General features: G+C 43.9%; 1 protein-coding gene across 1 annotated transcript in view; it reads left to right on the top strand.

The window, feature by feature from the left end:
- LOC146064230 (solute carrier family 12 member 9-like) overlaps positions 1 to 21,951 on the top strand; it is a 224,258-nt gene that overhangs the window by 93,957 nt on the left and 108,350 nt on the right. Inside the window, exon 7 of the mRNA XM_083177477.1 lies at positions 16,382 to 16,539. Coding sequence (XP_083033603.1) covers positions 16,382 to 16,539 — 158 coding nt within the window. The remainder of the gene's footprint in view (positions 1 to 16,381; positions 16,540 to 21,951) is intronic.

The following is a 21,951-nucleotide window of genomic DNA, read 5'->3' as shown; positions in this document are numbered from 1 at the left end:
AAGAGGAGGTCACTTACCTAGCGCCTCCAAGCCACTGCGGGGTCTGCGGAGCTATTGTTACGCCACTGAAAGTATGATGGGAGCATTTTCAGTTCTGTGTCTATCACAGAGCTCCATGTACAGTTCCATGTCAGAGTCATGCATATGGGATAGGGAAGAATGTTTTTGATGAAGCTAGCATGGGGCTTCTACAAGGGCAGATATTAATGATTAAATGATGACGTTCGCATGAACAGTGGGACAGGTAGGGTGACACTTAGTTTGGCTGATAAGTGCATTAGCATAACACAGTTAGTATCTGCCGCAACCATAGGGAAAAAAGCCACAGAAGCGTGGGCTATGTTACTATGTGTGGTTCAGTGTGTCTCATAGGCAGCAGCACAAAAATGCTGTCTGACAATATTCTAATATTAATTGCTGCCTAGAAAAGCCTGTTTGCATATTGTATTAATAGGTTCTGAGGGGAAAGCCCTGCAAATTAAATATAATTAAAAATAAATGACTTTATTACTGAATTCAGCAAATGCTATAGGAAATCTATTCTATTATGTACTTGCATATTAAATAAATATTGAAGAATATAAAATCAGGCATTTTTTGGAATTGAAAGTGGTGCATACAGTACAGCCTGGAGCTGTCCAACTCCAATGATTCCTAGGTACATAAACAGGAATGTCTGTAGTCAAGGAATGGGAGTATATAAGGCAAGTTTTTTAGAAGTGGAGATGTCAACCAATCAGGCTCTAGCTTTTATCTTCTAGGAGCAGCTAGAAACATTCTGGTTAGCTCGCAAAGGCAAATTCACTCTCAGATGGACAAAACCATATGCACTGCAGGTGGGGCTGATGTAACATGTGCAGAGAGCGATAGATTTGGGTGTTTTATTGTTTCTGTGCAGGGTAAATACTGGCTGCTTTATTTTTACTCTGCAATATAGGTATCAGTTTGAAGTACACCCCCCACCCAAATCTAACTCTATCTGCACATGTTATATCAGTCCCACCTGCAGTGCATATGGTTTTGTCCATCTGAGAGTGAATTTATCTTTGCGAGAGAACCAGAATAATCCCCTTAAACTGATTCTAGACATTATCGAAGATCTTTTGTTATCATTTTGTGTATGTTGTTTGGATTGTAACTAAAGTTTGTACATTTATTCTGTTTGCAGCAGTATTACGTAAATAATTGCTGTATTGTTGCTGATCCTAAATAGTCCTATTGTACAATACATTTATAGGGGTCGGTCCTATTCCATGCGGATGATTCGCTAGTGCGAATCATCACGGCACGGGGCGCACTTTATGGCGGGCTAAATTTGTTTAAAAGCACTCACACCTCCATAGGGGTGCGAGCAATTTTAAGCGAATTTGGCCCAGTAAAGGGTGCGAGAAAACAGCTTAATTTGGGTGCCGTTTTCAGCGTTTAAACGCATGAAAATGGCACCTCGCACCCTTCAGACCTAATAGGATCGACCCCATAGACTACAAATGGCCCCCTGACTGAGTGACAGTGGCGCCGGAACGGGGGGGGCGAGGGGGCAGCTTGCCCCCCCCAAAATTAATGAGGCGCTAAAGCAGCTGGGCGGGCGGCTGATTAAGCTTGATCCAGCCTCCCGCCCGTCCGCCTATGTAAGCCCCAGGAGAGAAGGGGTTAATGGCAGAGCGGGGACGGAGAGAGGGAGGCTGAGCGGCAGAGCGGGGACGTCAGCGTGACCCCCGCCGACCTCCAGCAACGTGAGGAGACGCGGCGCCGGGGACTGCCGCAGCCAGGCGACAGAGGGAGCGCGGAGAGGTCTGTGACCCCCGCTGACCTCCCCGAGTAGCACCGCCGGGCGCGAAGAGATAGCTGGCAGCTGCTTCAGCTATCTCTTCTCTTTCTGTTACGCGTGGAATACAGTGGCCGCGGGACCCGGGTCATCAGGTGCAGCCAGCGGCGGCCGGAGGCTGGAGCACATACTGTAGGTTAAACTTTTTTTAAAACTAATCTCTTCTCATTCTTGTGACGTGCTGCAGCTCAGTCTTATGACATGTGATGGCTGCTGACATTAAATAATGCATTTATTTTCAATCGTCTGCCTAAAATATTATGAATAATCTAAAATATAAAAAAAAGATTATTCATAAGTTATTGTAGGCAGAACATTGAAAATAAATTCATTATTTAATATGCCAGCAGCCATGTGTATAATGCCCACGCATATATGCCACTGCCTTGTGTATAATGCCCACGCATATATGCCGCTGCCCTGTGTATAATGCCCATGCATATATGCCGCTGCCCTGTGTATAATGCCCACGTGTATATGCCGCTGCCAGTGTGTATAGTGCCCGGGGGTAACATATAGCAATTTAGGGGGCGCCAAAATGAGATTATATCTTGCCCCCCCCAACCTAAAAACGTTCCAGCGCCCCTGCTGAGTGATGTAAATTTGTAAAGATCTCCTAGAATACAGCCATTCCTGTCACATAGCTTCAAGGCTGGCTGACTTTCATGCAGATAATCACAGGCTGTTTAACAGCGCTGGGTCGATAAAGTGACTTTACCATCAGGCAAGTTGCTGCATAAAGAAACAGCAACATCACTTGCAGAGGGAGGTTGAACGGAATAGTACAGGATAGTAAGCAAGTTTTATATATATAGCGCAGTTTCTCCAACAGGACTCAAGGCGCTTTACAGACTTTAAAAATAACAATGCACATACTGTAATACAAAGGGTTATCAGTACAAGGAACAAGCAACAATGGCAGTATAGATATACGTCACACATATACATCACACGTACAGATATGCACAAGACGCATTCCAATAAGGGACACGGACATGGGGAACATATTTACCCAGCTGTGCAGCATCCAGGCAGCCATTCAGCGGGGCCTCATGGTGATTGCACAGCCAGCTAGGTAGCCAGTAACAGTACTGATATATATATATATATATATATATATATACACTAGATGTACACTAATGAGGGACACAGACATGGGGAACATATAATTACTGAGCAGTGCAGTACCCAGGCAGCCATTCAGCGGCGCCACATGGTGATTGCACCAGCCAGCACCGTACATATAGGACACATTAGAACAGTACAGGGTACACCGAACTAGACATAACACAATTAAAGCACAATTCTTAGTACACAATACAGCTGAGATATAAGGAGGTGAATGAGAATAGATGCAGGTAGATTGTATAGAGAATAGATTGTAGGTGAGTAAGAGAGCTGTAGTTGAAATGCAAGAAGAGTACTGTGAGAACAGGAGTGAAGAGGAAAGAGGGCCCTGCTCGTGAGAGCTTACATTCTTACAAGATCGACATGAGTTTAGGTCGACACATGCGTTAGGTCGACAGGTCGTTATGTCGACATGGGGTTTTCACAGGGTTTTTTTACCCGAATATCGACACTGTCGACATGGACACAGTTGGAAGCGAACCGAAGCCCTTGCTTCGCTCGCAATGCTTCGGGCACACTATTTTATTCTCACACCACGACCTAGTGGATGGTAGGGCATGAAAAACCGCCTGCCAGCACATGTCGGCTCAAAAAACAGTGAAAAAACCCATGTCGACCTAACGACCTGTCAACCTAACCCATGTTAACCTAACGCATGCGCCGACCTTGTCCCATGTCGACCTAGACACCTGTCGACCTTCACCCATGTCGACCTAGAACACTGTCGACCTTGCCACCTGTTGACCCAACGGTGTCGACCTAATGACTGTTGACCTAAGTGCTTTCGACAATACGACTGTATCCCAATTCATAACTTTTACAAGATATAGTATGTATGAAACACTAATGTTGCTTTTTGCTCTACTGTTACGTAGAAGTGTACTGAACACTATACATTTATTTCTGCTTGATTAAAAGTAATTAAAATACTTGAGAAACTGCGTTTTAATCATAGCAAATGTACAATAGGGCAGATAGATTAAGCCTGGTAACGTGATAAAGGGGAAGGTGATAAAGCACCACCCAATCCACTCCTAACTGTCATTTTTAAAAACACAGCTGATTGGCTGATGCATTATCACTTTCCACTTTATCACCAATTTAATGTAATCCCAAGCAAAATTGGAACTGCAAATGTTTCAGGTTTATACATGATAAAAAATGTATTTCAAGAATGCCTTATTCATATAAACTATGAACCTAATTTAGATGTGGTTGCAAAATGGCTATTGTACGCAAATTGATTTGTTTTTTTAACTACACAATGCATCTGAGCCACAGCGCACATGTGCAGTGATTGCAATGCGGTGGTGGTTGCATCAAGGAATTATTCGCAAAGTGAGTGACAAGAAGACAGCATTTGGGGGCGGTAACGAGGATTGGTCAGATAGACACAGGCATGTCATGTTTGTTCAGATGACTTTTTTGGTCATGCATGAATTACCTTACAACCGGAGAGCCCTCTGCATCTCTGGATAGCAGCCCAGCCTGCACATCAGCAGAGACACTCTGTGACATCTGCAACATGACTCGATTTGCGATGATGGTACCGATGTATTAGCAATTGTTGGCTGTCAGAAGGAAATGATGCGAGAGCAGTGGGTGTCCCTATTCTCAGAATATCTTTTTGCTCATATTATCATATAATTGGAGTTACAAAATCAAAAGACCCTTTCATTGCATTACTGGCCCTCTCATGTGTTGTCTTGCTTTGGGGGAAGGTTAAAGAACAAAATAAACTAATTGGCAATTTGTCAGATATTCTTTTGTATTTGACAGGGAACAGAACATCCCGAATCAGCAGACTGCTAAAGATAAAACGATTTCCCTAAAACCTCATTTTATTTGGAGATCCCCCAAACAAACAAGTGGAATCAGACACATATCTTTTTTTCTTTTTACGTCATTTAAAAATAGGGGGAAAGTGTTTGAGCATAGCAGAAATGATAGGACGCTAGCAGGAAGATTGAGCAGGAAAATAATAGACATCAACAGGTAATCTGCTCGCAAGTGTAGGGTTGAGAAAACCTTCAAGTTGAAAAACAATGTATTTTTCAGATATTTCAGAGCCCCTGTATAGCTAGTCATGCAGGCATGAGTGTGTATTGCATCTCCTGGTCACCGCATCTTATAACCCCCAGCATATATGCACTCTAGGTTAACCCAATAACTGTCATTTTACTAATTGCTGGCTCCCCAGGCAAGAGTTTTTGTCAAGCTGGTTACATTAGCCCGTATTGACATAAATGGCGAAAACTAAAGAACACACTGGCTGATTTATCAATGGGCAATATCAATGTGATAGACCTATTTATACTTTGCCCAACACATGAAAGGGTTAAATAACAAATAAATACAATGAAACTAAATATTTTTCATTAGATCTTTTCTTATGTGTAAATCTATGAAAATAATTGCTACTTGTGTATTATCACGGCGCCCGCAAAATCGGCCGTAAATCGGATGCAATTTAGCGGCCGATTATTAGCTGATTTGCATGCTAATCCATCTTTGCACACCCCCACTATCCAAGTTAGCCCAAAGCGTGGCGAGCGGACGCAGTACGCGTCCTCCTGACCTGTCCATACCTCCACTATCCACGTCGGCGTGGAGTTGATTTTAGAAGCGTGGCAAGCGCAGCGAGCCCGAAGTGTGGCGAGCCCCGCGAGGGGACGCGGAAAACGATCCCGAAGCATGGCGAGCAGACACGGATTACTTGCTGTGTATTCTGCGTCCGCTTGCCACGCTTCGGGATCGGTTTCCTGGGGGCTCGCTGTGCTCGCCACGCTTCGGGCTCGGTGGCTTGCTATGCTCGCTAAGCTTTATAAAATCAACTCCACGCCGACGTGAATAGTGGGGGTATGAACAGGTCGGGACGACGCGTACCGCGTCCGCTTACCACACTTCGGCCTGACTTGGATAGTGGGGGTGTGCAAGGATGGAATATCATGCAAATCGGCCGGTAAATCGCATCCCGTATCGAATCTGCCGGAAATGGGATTCTAAATCGTATGCGATTTAGATTAAACTGGGCGCCGTGATAATACACAAGTACCAAATATTTTTAAAGAATTTATATATTTTTTTCAAACACTAATGGTATGCAAAGTCATGCAGCTTACTCTGGCTTATACATACTTGCAAAGATTGGCCAAACAAGACTAGTAAATTATTACTTACAGCATATGGGCAATATCCAATTAGATGCAGTAAATTGCCGCAGCTATTGGATTCGCCTTGGGCTATACAATAAACCCCGATAATGCGCTACTTACTGCGGATTATGCTTTAGATGCCTCAGGCATATCGTATTATCGCCCAAAACAGGACCTTTTTACCAAGAAAGAAAGGGCTCTAATTGGGTAGCCCGATAATGACTATTGGTCAAATATCGCGCTATGGCAAAAAATTATAGGGTCTAATTGGCTACCCCCTACATGTTTTCATGAGGATCAGCGACAGTGGTTGATGGCGGTGCGCCAATGGTTGACTGCTGGAGGCACCACTGGCACACCCTTTCTTTACAGTGGCATACACAGAAACTTCTTGGGAAAGCTCGCTCCTCCAGCACAGCTTTTGGGCCTGTTCTGCCGAGAACGTATCTCGCGGCCATGCCCCCTTTTTGCTAATCAGCAGGCTGGACATTGAATCCCACCTGCCAATATGCACCCCAAACCCATCTTAACCCCAGTGTGGGTGCTATAATTAACTAGTATAGAGCTATCTGTAGGTGGTTCCCACTTGGAAATCAGCTCAGATAAGCACTATTTTAAAGGGCTCATTCAGACTAGTGGGATCCATGCTAGGGCACACAGTACACCAATACAATGTCCATGTCAACCATGTCGACATTTGGGACAAAAACAATTGAAAAATCCATTTTGACTGTTGACTTAGCCATTGTCGACCTAATGCTTGTCTCGACCTTCCATCCATGTCAACCTTAATCATGTTGGCCTTTTTCAGGTGTCCACCTAACCCATCTCGACCTTTGGTGGCCGACCAAAAGCATGTCGACCTTGGGTTGGTTGACCCAATGACCCATACCCAACATAGTATGTAAAATAACACTAAACAAAGTGAAGAGTTAGCAATCTAAAGTGTGGGGAGTAATTCATCTATAACCATTATACCTGTTGATAATTAAAATGCAGCTTGCTAATGTGAAGCAGAAGTGTTCACAGCCTCCAATATTAAAGGAGACGTTGGCAGCTGTGCAACTTCTGTGCAGTTGGGAGAAGGAGAGACAACGAGGTCACAAATCTCAGCAAAGGAGGAGCTTGTCCACCCAAAGATGGCCCAATCAACGGAGTACCAAGCACACAGGCTAAGGTGTTAGAGCTGTGGGGATTGGGGCTCTATAGAGTTTTCCTGAGGGATGGTTGTGCTGGTGGAAACTGTTAGGAAGCAGAATAGTGTTTAACTGATGTGCAGGAGCTTATGTTAAATCATCAGTTCAATCGGCTGCTCGTAGTTACAGAGCTGCACTTTCCTTGAGTGTGGTGACTCATAAATAAAATACAGTCCATACATCAAATATCTTACTGTAGCTGTAATTTTCTAGGCTTCAGCAGATGAGTAAGCTTTACTCAGATGAAAATATATAAGGCTTAATGAGTCCTTCACTCGAAAAGAGAATTCAGCACCAATTTATTCTTTATTATATTACTGTATAGCCCAAACATTCCTTACTAACAGCATTTATTAGCCAGCCTACTGCAGTGTTACATGTGCTCATGTGGACAAGCCCTGAGGCATTGGGATCAACAATTCCTTGCATGTCTTCAATCAATAGAACTTTACATGCACCTGCGCTCCCTGCACCATGCACCACCATGCTCTGTAAGCACAATCCCCACAAACAGAATAACAGATGTGCTGGGGATACACTGCAAGGGAAATGTCCCTGGCTAGGGTCTATCGAAAACTACAGTATAAGTTGTATCTGTTCTCTGTCCAAATTTACAGCATTGACATATCCTGCGCTAAAGTGACCATATCTGCATCATATTACACTATTAAGCAATCACTTTTTTGTAGCGTGTGTAGTGTATATATCACAGCATAGGAAACAATAGTTCTCTTGGGCCCTTATTCTGATCGGTGCGTACTTTCCCGAATTCTTTCGGATCGCATTTTTTAGCCGTCTGCGCATGCGTGGGGAACGCCATGCGCATGTGCCACGCATGGTCTCCGTACTTGTTCTCACTAATACCGTACAGAAATGTGCACCGCAATCACTCGGCCAATATGGGTGTGTTATGGGCGTCATGCGGAATGACACAGGGGCGTAGTTTCAAAATAAGCTAAACTGGGCGGAAACATGGGCGGACACGGGGGAGTACACATATTTTGGTAGGCGTGCATTCGGACAGCACGCCGAATGCACGCGAACAAAAAGGCAAGAAATGTGCGGTGTCCAAAAGGCTAGTATTGCTTAGCGGACACCACTCGGTCATGCGCTAGGCAATCGGAACGCCTAATCAGGACGGACGCACCTCAACCAATGTCAGCTGAATACAATACAATCACCTACTTTACTCATTACTTGTTAATTACACGCTTCTCATTGCTTCAATTATAACCATTGCAGCTTAAAGGGAACATTACATGCTGCACTTGTCACACACTTTTACACTGCAAATAATGAACACAACTTAATATTAATAATACTAATACACATGTCACTTCTGCATGGATCAATTAATACAGACATTTGTGGGGCCAAAATAACATTTATTAAAGAAACGTAGAAAATAATTTCGAAACCATCACAAAATAAATGGTACCATAACAGGACTAAAAGTAAATAATATATAATAAATAGCCACAGCAGAATCATTAGGAACACATCAGGTGGCTTCACAACAAAAGTAGAGCACCAACACTTCAAGTACAGCACACAGTAATGCTAGCCGAAACTGGGCAACAGGGGAACCAAACATGACATTTGAACCGCGGGCAAATGTGGTGACCCACGGCACGGATTTTGACACAGGATGCTGACACACACAGCTCAATGGAAGATTTAGGAAGACATAACGGTGGAGATTAATGGGGACACAAGTTCATTTGCGGGCACGTTTGCCCCTGGCAGGCTCCTTGCCACGTGCAGCAGCTCTTCGGCCTCGCCCACGGCCAGAGTCAGATGGTGGGTCACGTGGAGCACATGCTGGGGAGGGGGGGGATCTTCTTCCCCCTCTGGCAGCAGGTAGTGATGATGGTGGTAATGCACCAGAAGCGGGTGACATTAGGACCCTATTGGTGGTAACTAGCTCCACCATAAGTTCATTATGGCGGAGGAGGAGGTCATTTTGCCGCAGGGCTTGATCAGCCAGCACCTGCAGGCTAGCAGCAATAGCCTGCATGCTCGCAGCAATACTCTGCTGGCTGGTGGTCAAACCCTGCAGCACCTCCTCGGCCCTACGCACCCGATCTGATGCCGAGTCTCCCTGCTGCACAATACTTTCTAGCACATGCCCCCACGTGGCCAATTCTGCCGCGGATATTGCCGGCTGCTGCTGCACGGGCCTGCTACTGGGGCCAGGTGGCACAGACTCCACAACCTCCTCAAGAGATTCTTGACCAAGCGGTGGGGATGCTGTTGAAGGCGAAAATACTAATTACCACACATTCCATGCAAAATTCAAAACATCTACTTATGGGCTGGCAAATAATTACATTCAAGCGTAGAAGCCATCACTTCTGCTGGGGACTCGCTGTCTATGGTGCTCACCCCCCGGACCTCCTCCACTGCAATGCAGCACTGTGCCATCTCTTCCAGGGGGGTGAGCTGCAGCTTTGATGGCATGGGGCCAGCCCCAGAGGTGTGGCTGTGTTCCCACCGCTGGGTCAATTTCTTCTTGAGGTTGCCTTTGAAGTCGTGCCACCTGCAATCAAAGTGTACATATTAATACATGTCACTCCTCATGTTTGCTGTAGCACCCATTGCAATCTGAAACATAATACAACATGTGCCTACTGACACCAAACTTAGATTATATTCATTTTTAAAAACAACCCTTAGAAGATACAATCACAGTCACCCTCCAATAACTATCAATTCAATGTCATGGCAAACATGTCTGTGCCTCCAAGCAACGTGCCCACCCATTGACCAACTCCATCTAATATTGAATGTAAACATTACTGGACTTGTACTGCTCAAATGTAACACACATGTACTTGCCTCTTCTTAACGTGCTCCGCCTCACGAACTTGTGGAGCCACTGCATTAATCTCCGCCGTTATCTCCTCCCAGATCTTCCATCTCCTTGTGTGTGTCAACTTTACCGCTGGGCACTCTATCAAATCACGTGCCCGGGTCACCAGGATGTCAAGCTCCTGCGGTTCATATGCCATGTTTCTTGTGGTTGGTTCCTCTGTTGCCCGACTGCGGCCACGGCCACTGGCACGGCCACTGGCACGGCCACGGCCACCGGTTGCTGTACTTGAAGTGCTGGCCTGGCTACTCTGTTGGGAAGCCACCTGCTGTGTTCCCAATAATTCTGCTGATGCTGAGGATGGGCCAGCTGCTGATTGGCCTGATGTTGTTGGCCCATCTGGCTGCTCTGGGTTGAGGGGGACATAGGTGGTGTTGGCCTCCATGCGGGACAAGAGATTCTGCACCACCTGTTCTTCCTCTGACTGAGCCAGCCATGTTTCCAACAAGTGTTTGCCTTTCTAGGACAACTTTAAATACTATTTCTGTAATTGGCGTTAATCAGCTGCAACCTGCGTTCCGTACGGCCGCGTTCCGTACGGCAGCGTCAACCGTGCGGCGCATACGGCACGCCCCTTGGTGTGGAAAAATATTTTACAAAAACCTGGCAAACTGAGTAAGTCTGATTTAGTAGCTAAATGCAGATTTCAACACCAAAGACCAAATTAAACTGAGGTCACACATGAAATGTATATTTGAATGTACATCTGTACTGTGCACTTGTTTGGTATGTAGTACAACTGACACTACCCATTCCATATGTAAATCCAGTCCACCACTTAGCCACAAGTAATCAGTGCTAGCATCCAAATCACATGTGAAAGCACTCCAAATTCAGCCTGGATGCTAGCTACTTTTCATTCCACATCTGTAGTATGGGCCAGTAGAAGGTAAGTGCACACATGGCAGCATGGCCTAATTTTGGCAAAAGGTCTGCCACTATTTGCTATGTTTCTGCTGCATAGCTTTCATTATAAAATAGCTGTTTAGTACCTTGTTGAGTTAGGTGTAAGTGGCTAGTGATGCAGACTATTTCACCTGTTGCTTATACCCATGTTTGGTGAATGTTATAGATTATATATAATGTGTTTCCATATTAGTTTACACTGTCTGTTTAGGATGGGTGTGCGATGCAATGGGTTAGCCATCTGTTCGGGCGCATACACGCTGTTAGTGTAAAAATGAACAATAAAGTTAATACCAAATATCACTCTGACCAACCAATGACAGCACATGATTGTTTGATTTGTGCCATTGCTAAAATGGCTGCCTACCAGTGAGCACAGCCCTTCTCCACTGCGGAGCTGATGTCGCTGGTGGCAGTGATGGAGAGGAGGCTGGGGCAGGCAGGCCCCTTCATCACCAATCGGGACAAGCGCCGGGCATATGTTGCGGCCCGGCGCCGCATATTCGCCCGCACTCATGTGCAGAGGACCATCGCCCAACTGGAGAGGCGATGGTCCGACCTGCGGAGGCGGGAGCCGGAGCGGCTGCAGGCTCTGAGGCGGCGTCTTCAACGCTGTAAGTATTTTCGCACAATACATATAATTGATAGTGGCTAGGATTCAGTCTGCTTCAAAAGTGATAAAATGGAGAGTAATAAACAGGCAGCCAATCAGCTCCTACCTGGCATTTTTCAACTACAGTCTGTGACATGACAGGAAGGAGCTGATTGGCTGCGTGTTTATCACTCTACATTGTATAACTTTTGAAGGCTAGTGCATCTAGGCCAGTGAGTGTTTGCATTTTCACATTATTTAATATTAATATTACATGAGGTCAATTGGGTGTTGATGACATACAAATGCCATATACTATATGTGTGATATATAACACATATATAATGTGGTTATGATATGTACTTGTTAGAGTGATTTCAATGTCAAATGACACTCACCCATTTTGTTTGTTTAACCCACAGCGCGGGAGAGAGCCAGACAGGCCCGTGAGGAGGCCACACAGGAGGCCCAGGAGGTGGCCAGTGAGGAGGCCCAGGAGGTGTCCCAGGAGGTGGCCAGTGAGGAGGCCCAGGAGGTGGCCAGTGAGGAGGACACAGAGGAGGCCCAGGAGGTGGTCACCGAGGACGACACAGAGGAGGCCCAGGAGGTGTCCCAGGAGGTCGGCCAGGAGGTCGAAGTGGAGGAGGAGGAGGTGACCCTACCCCTTCCTTGTTTTGCCACCACCTCCCAATGTGGAGGATGAAGAGATGGTGGAGCTGGCTGGCAGGGGTAAGTAGACATAATGCATCATTACTGACTTAGGTACAGTTTGTTATGTCGCACAGCTGATGAAATTTTGATATAATATAGTAAAGAGTATTCCAAAAAAATGGGAAACAACAGACACACTTTGGCCTTATAGGGCCATGCTGCAAACGTGCAATCTGGATGCTCATGTAGGTGATGAGTGTTTATTTATGGAGGGTCTTTGTATAGAAGCAACAATAAAACATCTATGGATTATGGGCAGGCCTGATTTATACTGGAGTCCCAAGTGGCCAGTTTGCCTGGGCCCCCCTCTAGCCAGTGGGCCCGTGTTGTTGTCATGTATTTTTGAAAGGTATTATGTAGGATGGATTGACCTTAGAAATTGTTTGGTGTATGGAAGCGGATTAGTGCTGCACTTTCACCTATCTGGCAATGTGACAAGGAATCATGAAGTAATGGGTAGAGGGACTAGGCTAGCATTTTAATGTGGTATCTATTCTATCTCTCTCTATCTCTCTCTCTATCTCTCTCTCTCTATCTATCTATCTATCTATCTATCATGCAGTTTAGCTATTAAGCAGTAACATGCAGGTATATATGTATGGGTAAATGTGGCATGTTGTAGTGGGTGTATGTTTTGAGTTGAGTGAGGAGTCTTTGGCCAGGACAACTGTGAGTGATCCTCAAGTGTGGTTGTGTTTTTGATATATAGATTGTGAAATGTATATGTCACACAAGTGTGTGTGTGTGGTGGCAGCATCATGATCATATATTTGATGCCATTACATACAAGATTGCCTAAGTATTTGTTTGTATGTATGATTTCTCATGGTGTAGGTACTTATGATTGACTGTACAAGGTGTACGTGAGTAGCATAATTAATGTTGTACCCCCTTTCTCATGCACACAGATTACCAGGAGCCAGCCCAGGGTGTTAGAGGGGCCCTCATGAGGTTGCAGGAGGACCTCAGGAGGATGACCGCACATGTCGAGGACCTATGTGACCTGCTCCTGGAGTAAATTTTTTAATTTTTGTTTGTTTGTTAATAAAAGTTCCCCTTTATTTAAGAAGTTGTCTGTGTGTTATTTTAGTATTTCACATTAAAAGTATAAATAGCATTTAAAACAAAAACATGTTGATGTTTAGATATGTACGCAGCAAAAGGGTAGATCACATTTTTATCCCAATAGGGAATGTTAGGGTTAATGTATAGTGCTTGTAAGTGTTTAAGGATCAATTAGATAAATAACAGATGACCAGGAGCAACAATCTGTTCTCAAAGTGGTTTGATAATTGCCTAAGTGTGTCATGTGATCTATTTGGGAACTCAGATAAGAGTAGTCTGGTTTTTTGCATAAGTACACCGCATCTGTGCGTAGTGGCCGGCTCGCGTGCATTCTGACACGGGAAGGCCGTGCATACGCGGTCACACCGTGCAGAATCGGAGTGTTTCCCCCGCACACGCATGGTTTGTATGTCGTCCGTACACACGCCCTGTTCTTAAAGAGTGAGTCCGTCCGAATGCGAAGGACACGTGGGCGTTTCTACGGACGTTGGCCGTACGCCACCGCACAGCGTGGCGTGCGGACCGCACCGAAAGAATTCGGGAAAGTACGCACCGATCAGAATAAGGGCCTTGGTCTGATATAGCAGATTCGCAGCCAGCTAGGGGTAGCTACCAGGGCAACTTCAGGCCATCGGGCTTATAGACATGAAAAAAAATGATGTTTGATTGTAGTAACAATGGTGTTCTTATGGTATGTTACATTTCATTATAAAAAAAAAAAAAATTGAAGATGATCATTCAAGTAACATACTGTACGTGTTTTTGCCTCTCCGGCATTGGCAGCAGGCTGATCTTGCACCTACAAGGGGTTAATTGATACATACAGAATAAGAGCCTAGTTTTCTGTGGCATATTATGACCAGGCTTCGGTGAGCATATATGTGCAGGTCATGTGAGATCTGTAGGCTTGTATCATTTTAAGTAGTTTCAATGTCATTTTCTTTCTTGTTATTATATTGGTCTCTAGCATTATTTTCCTAACTCCAGTGGAGGGGGTCATGAGTGGGCGGAGAAGGTGTCAGGAGAGGGGGCCTTTCTCCCCCACCGGTTTTCAGAGCTGGAAAGTGCACTCATAAATAACGTTTATTTCTGCACTTTTGATTAACAAGGAAGGGACTGAAATGTGTCACAATTATAGCTGTCACATCCTAATATCTTAATGCAAAGTAATAATTCACCAACATGGAAAGACCCGTGTGTGTCAGTCATATTTATATTTGTGTTAGGAGTAAAAGGTTTCACATTTTCTTGTCTTTAACCTTTTACCTGCAGAAGGGACCTTGAGTTGTGTTGGCACAACTGGCTAATACAGTGTTTTAATGTGCCCTTGCTTTTACGGTTTCTCCTGTAGATTATATAAAATTGAAGCCTGCATCAGCACTTTACATTAGATCTAATAGCTGAAATATCTATGGTCACTGCAAGGATTGATACATAATAATGGATGGACTATCCAAACCTGTAACACCATCTGGAAGTTGACACTTCACCATATGGAATTTGACAGCACAGAAATCCCATTGTGTATCTGTGGGTGAGCCTCTAAGGCAGGGGTGGGCAATAAGCAGCCCTCCAGCTGTTGATAAACTACACATCCCAGCATGCATTGCCTTAGTTTTGCTATTTGGCTGTGCTAAAATTGATGCAAGGCATGCTGGAATGTGTAGTCTATCATTAGCTGGAGGGCCGCTTATTGCTTACCCCTGCTGTAAGGTCCTATTTCAGTGAATGCTTTTGCCCAGGCATACATTTTTTTTGCTGTGCCTAGATACAGCAACAATGAGGCTCCAGTCAGAACCTTTCATACAGTTACCTGTACTTACAAAGCAGATCAGTTGTTGAATCTAAAGGTACTCACACATTAGATGATAAAATAAACGATATGCGTGATAATGATTATCATTAACAATATTTTTGTACATAATATGTAATGTGTATGCACTGTACTGTTAACTTCCACATTGCCTGTTTGGGTGCATAATGCAGAATCTGTAATAGTGCCCTTCTCACCCATAAGTCACAGTGGGATTCAGTTTAAATCCCGGCGGTCGGGATCCCGGCGTTCAGAATCCCGACGCTGGAATCCCGACCGCCGAAATCCCGACACTTTCTCCCTCCGTGGGTGCTATGTTTTAGTGTCCATGTCGACTGTGTTGACATACGGGACAAAAACCGTGAAAACCTCATGTCGCCATTTTGACTGTTGACCTTCCCCATGTCGACCTAATGCTTGTTGCAACCTATTGACCCTGTCGACCTAACCCATGTCAACCTTAAGTCATGTCGACATATATGGGACAAAAACCGTGAAAACCTCATGTCGCCATTTTGACTGTCGACCTTCCCCATGTCGACCTAATGCTTGTTGCAACCTATTGACCCTGTCGACCTAACCCATGTCAACCTTAAGTCATGTAGACTATCATGCATGTCGATCTAGTTCAGTGATGGCTAACCTTGACACGTGTCAAGATTATCCATCACTGATCTAGTTGCTCTGTCTATTCAATTATCCATACCCGATCACATATATATATATATATATATATATATATATGTCTTTTTTCACATTATAACATGCCACCAATGTAACAGCCAGGTCATTACGATGTTCAGGCCCTATTCTGCTTATCCAGATGTATATACAGTACGTCATTCAACCTTGCATACTCTTCGCTTACCTTACAAACTTTACTTCATATACTTGTGACTAGCCTTATTTTTTAAATAAAGAAAGAAACATGATGTAGGCCTATGCAATTAGCAAGATTTTTGGAGATCTGGTGTATTACCCCTTGATAATTGCTTGGCACGCTTTCGAAATCTGCTAAACGTACATTTGTGTGTGTGCTTGACTGAAGATTTAATTTAAAGCTATAAAATGATAAAAACACTTCTTAAAATCACTGTATACTGTCATTCTCTTTCTAGGGTTCTCTTACAAAATGATTACAGTTTCTTACGGGATATTAATGTATGGCCGCCCCTTGTCACTATCGGAATTTGCTGTTCTACCCTGTCAGCTTCCATGAGTAATTTGATTGGAGCATCCCGCATTCTCTATGCATTGGCAAAGGATGAGCTGTTTGGTAAGTGCCCTTTGGCTGTTAATACAGCAATTTCATCCATACTCAGGAAAAATGAAGCACCTGAATAATAAAAAATATCCTCATTCCGCTGTTCTTACTGATAGGCCTTTTTGGGCTAAGTGCCTTGTATGTGAAATTTCATTATATTGTAATACCTTCTATTAGCCTGTAGCTGGTAGTATGTGCTTTAATACTACTCTATGTATTTTTCAAGTATGCCTCTTCATAGATCGGAACAACAAAAATTCTCACTTCTTTTAACAGTAAAAAAATAAATCACATTAAACTATACTTTCCCTCTATTATTACCATTTTGGTTTTATTGATGTTATGAATGTATTTCCCTTTTTACTATAGCTTAGTTTATATTAGCAAGGAAGTGGTTAAATTAAATATTTATCGATTGCTTGTGATAAAAATAGACAAGCATTTAAGCTCGGTGCTTTAAAAATAATAAAAGATAGAACATATTTCTTCAAAAAAAAGTTTGACTCTTCTAAAACTAAGGACCTCTCCGGGGGGTCTGTCTGCCCAGATGAGTTCTTATTACACAAGAGGAAATGAGTTCTCCTCCTTTTTAAGAGCTAGCGTTGATAATAACACAGCAATGCTTCTCAGCTTCTTCAGACCTCTTGTTCTGATTAGAGTACCCTCACAAAGATTACCTCCAAGAGATCATGGTTTTTAGATTTGTGCTTTAATTCCACATACAGGCAGGGGAAAAAGAAAAGAGAGTCATTTCCAAAATCTTCCCAACGTTACTAGTATATTCCCACAAATAAAAGTTCTTTATTTAATTTTAAATATTTACACATGTATACCAGTCTTGCCTACCCTCCCAGAATTGCCGGTAGGCTCCCGAAAATCGGTGTCCCCCTCCTGGCCCCCCGGGAAGGTCGGCAATCCTCCCGCAATTGGCAGGCAGCTTCCGCACCCCCTTTCCGTGCCGCACTAATTACAGGGTTTCCGCGGGTCCGTGGCATGGGGCGGGACTAAAATGATGCAAATCGCGTCATTTTGCAGCAATTTAGCCCTGCCCCCTACTCGCGGACCCATGAATCGGGGCGTTTGCATGGATTGGTGGCAGGGCTTTCAGTCATCAACCCCGTCCCCCAACCTGGAGGAGATCTGGCTGTCCTCTCCGGGCTTCTCCCAGAGAGGCTATTTGAACAGTCGGCAAGTATGATGTATACCTTGCACATATACAATGTATATGTTGTTATGATACCAAGTACACTATTGCAGTGTTTCCCAAACCCAGTCCTCATGGCCCACTCACAGTCCAGACATAAGAGATATTGCTGCTTCAGCATAGGTGGGTAAATCAAACTAAATGCGGTTATAATTCAGCCAGCTTTGCTCATGCATGGATATTGTTGGTTCCTGGCATGTACAGGTGAGTTCTCCATAAAGGCTGAGTTTGTAAAGCCATGCCATATGACTTATTTTCTATACACAGTCTTTCTTTGAGTGCCACAAAATACTCCTTTTCCACTGACTTTGAAATACCAGGTTACTGCACATGAGCGCACATGAACCCTGGATTTTTGTCCCTGGAAACTGCTCCACTGGGGTCCTGTTATCATGCAAGATTTTACACAGGAAGGACTCGGGAGAGTTGAAGTGGAAAAAGGTTGTCAAACCCAGGACCTGTTCACAGCATGGGAAAAGCGGCTTTTACCGCGCAAGGAAGTGATGTCATTTCCAACTGCTGCCACTGCACAAATGTGCAGTGTGAACAGTGCCAACCCACAAATAACTTGGATTGGAAAAAAGGGTCTGTCCCGGGTCTGACCTGGTTTAGAACCATGTTCCAAATCTGTGAGAGACCTGGTTCTTCTCACAGAAGCAGAATAATTAGAACTAGCTCTTTTTAAAAAAAAAAAGATGTCAATCAGTAATGAATGTACTTGGGCAAGGAAATATGGAAATCATGCACTGTTCCTGTGTCCTGAGAACTGGATTTGAGGTACACTGATTTATAGATTTAAAGCTTGCAAGCTGGTCCTCTTGCATTTTTGTCAGTCTGTTATTACTCAGTCTAATTTAAATGACTGTTTAGCTCCCAATTGTAGAGCATAAAGGAAATTTACATGGGGTACTGTTAATGGTGATTAAACTATGACCAGAGATACAATATGTGAAAAGCGCAGGTTACGTAATGTGTCCGCAACTGGCTTACCCTTTATACCTAACTACGTGCGAACAAAACGTAGCGCAGCGTAGCGTACCTATTAATTGTATGTTATACAGTTAAGAACCAATACCTTAATAAGAGATCTCTTCGCAGGACTTTGTCTCTAATTCTGCGAATATACTTTAAAGGACAGAGTCCGCAATGTACCTTATCGCTATTATGCGAATAACCAGACACGACCACTGAATAGAAGTAAGGAGGTTAGAACTCCATAAAAAGGTTGTATTAAAGTCCCTAATGGACAAAAGGGGGTTACAGAAATAAGAAATAAACAGGTATAACAAGTGATACAATATACTAACAATGAATGCTAACAAACTCTGCTAAGGGGAAAGAATACAATAATACAAGACACAATCAGCCAACGATACTACAAAGATAAATACCGTGAAATGCAACCGTTACCCGTCTCACTCTAGTATGCGAAGCGCAGTCCGGTCAGAGCTCACTATCGTTCAGGAATGAGCGATAGTCCGGTAAGAAGGTCCAGGGAAGGAAATTGTGCCGAAGTGACCGAGCCTGCTCCGGGTCGCCTATCTTATAGGGTCAGAAGGGGGAGGTCAAAGGCCATTCTCATTGGTCAGAGATCATATGTCCGGTCCACTGTGATTGGAGGTTAGACGCTGTACCTGGTCTGACCAGGTGCAGGGGAGTGAACTTTAAGAGTCCTTTGTTTGGTGGTTTCGGCGTCAGCAAGGATAAGAACCGGTTTTATTCGCAATGACCGGAATACTTCGCATAATGAGCTGAACGGAACGGTACTAAACACGATATAGACAGGTGTGTGCAGGGCTAACTAAGCTATGTGTGGCGTTCTAAACCTTTTAACTATATTTCATTTCGTGTAAGTGTGTTATTATGAATTTATGTGTGATAGTATGTCTACTCTTCTGGTCCACATTGTCACACATACTCGGGTATTTGCGCAACTCTGCGAACCAAAATGGCGGCCATACTATCATAAAATGGCGTGTGTGCACCTAGACTTCAACAGTCCACCCTTTAACAGTAAATATAAAACTGTTACAATACAAAACATTTCACACGACAAAACAGAAATTCATAATCCTAACAGAGAAATTGGGATACATGAAATAAACATATAAGGGGAGTAAACCATCTGCTCTCGGCCGATCCAGGATCATGGATAAACGATGGGCCGCATTTATCGAACAATCTACTCAGGGTCACGAAGGATAATGTACAATTTTGGGATAAAAATAAAAACAGGGGTGGTTACAACATATACACGTTCACAAATATGGTTTCTTTAAAGGGAGGTGGTTTCGATTTTAGGGTCATATACCAAACCCTGGTCTTCCACTGTATCTCTCGTTCTTACACTCATGATTTCGGTACGTTTTGCCTTTCCCCGGGTCACCACCTTTAAACATTTGAACAATAGCACAAAGACTATGATGGCACCACCGATGCAGAGAAGGAGTTTTCCTATGCTAGCTATGATCCCCTGCGCCCATTCTCCTAAACCAGAGAACCAGTGCATTGGATTCAACCAGGAGGTCCATTCGCTAACTTTGTTACCTATTTCTGCCAGGCTGATATTATGTTCCCTTCTAAATTCCCATTTAAGCTGAAGAATCTCATCCATCCGGTGATCGATGATTTCTTCTGGGTCTTCAGTATTGTTGGTGATATATGTACAACATTTCACCCCAAACTGTGTAGAGAGGGTGACACAATATCCTCCTGTCATGGCTGTCAGATAGTTCAACACCATTCGATGTTGGACTAGCTCTCTTTTATACGCTTGCAACTCCTTCCCAGTGTATCTAAAGGTGTCATCATAAATCTCAGTGATGTTATCTACCAAGCTGGCTAATGCTTGTATGTATTTAAAATTGATAACTCCTCGGGCGGTATGGGTGATATCTAATGCAATGAGGAATTGGATACCGAACGACTCGTGTATCATTTCAGAAGCTAGGGGTTCTTTTCTTATTGTTAAATCCCTTTTATGGATTTGGTCATAATGGGTATGAGTGTAAGGAGGAGAAATACCTCTGTGTACGTTCATCATCTCATCGTGTGTGAGGGTCATCACTTCCGGTAACACTCTGCCTAGATAACAAATACCAACGTAGTTCATGGAGAGCCATTTGTACGCCCTTCTACCACAAATATAATAAACATCGTCAGGGAGAAAATAAGGGACAGAGTATTTCATTATCTTGTCACACATTATCCATAAGAACATCCCCGTCCCCTGCTCCCTGACTCGTTCCTCACATGTTTCTGGCTGTAGGGTCATATTACAGTAGCCGGCTGATACTCTGCCGGCCATCATTTTACTTTTCTTCAACGTGTAAACATATTTATAGTGTCTTCCACTGGTTCGGATTTTTAATAATAATTCTTTATCTATGGGCTCTCCATCTGGACGCTGGGAGTAAGTTATTGTCTGGTTTTGCCATGTCACTTCCCAAGTACCAATTGTTCTGGAACTTGAGAAGTTCATACATACCAGGGATTTATCCACTTGGTATGGGTGTAATCTAAGACTAGGGGACCTGGTATACAGGTATCTCTTATCCAATGGCCTCCCCTTATTTAATACGCTTATCTCTGAAATATTAAGCGGGTATGGGACTAGGCCTACACTACTCCTTTTATGTAATACTTGAGAACACACCCAGCACTCTGTTTGGTTTAAAACCTTACCCACTAATGAGTGGTAATCACTCAAAGGATGTTGGCCGGTAGTTGCCTTACTGGTCGACTGACATCGCTGGATGCATCCTTCTTCCATTTTAGGTTGACAATATCTACAGACACAGTACTCACCAGACAATAAATCATCACATAGCCCTTGAACTACGTTTTCCTCATACCTTTTACCTTCTCCTGTCATGGGTAAAGTGTCAAGCTGGTTTAGGGATTCTACCTCACCCATATCTGGGTCCATTATTACACTGTCAGGACTCCGCTCCGATCGCTCTAGAATGTGGCAGCCACCGAGTATTTTAGGATGAAGAGAAGAACACAGAAAGAAAACAAAGACATATATGCATAACTGTGAACCTTTTGCTTGGAGTCCTTCCATCATCTCTACCAGGGGACTTGTATTTTGCTCTGCTTCTTAGACCTTTGTTCGCTCAGGTTGCTCGACCTTGGCTGCTTCTCAGTGTTCCCGAAACAATGCTTCTAGCGACACTTCTTCTCTCTCGCTCTCTGCACACTGGGATTCTGGGTTACTG

Source organism: Crinia signifera, chromosome 3 (assembly GCF_055691185.1).
Source record: "Crinia signifera chromosome 3, ASM5569118v1, whole genome shotgun sequence".
Taxonomy (NCBI): Eukaryota; Metazoa; Chordata; class Amphibia; order Anura; family Myobatrachidae; genus Crinia; species Crinia signifera.
The sequence above is the reverse complement of the archived record's forward strand: the minus strand, read 5'-3'. Positions and strand labels throughout refer to the sequence as shown.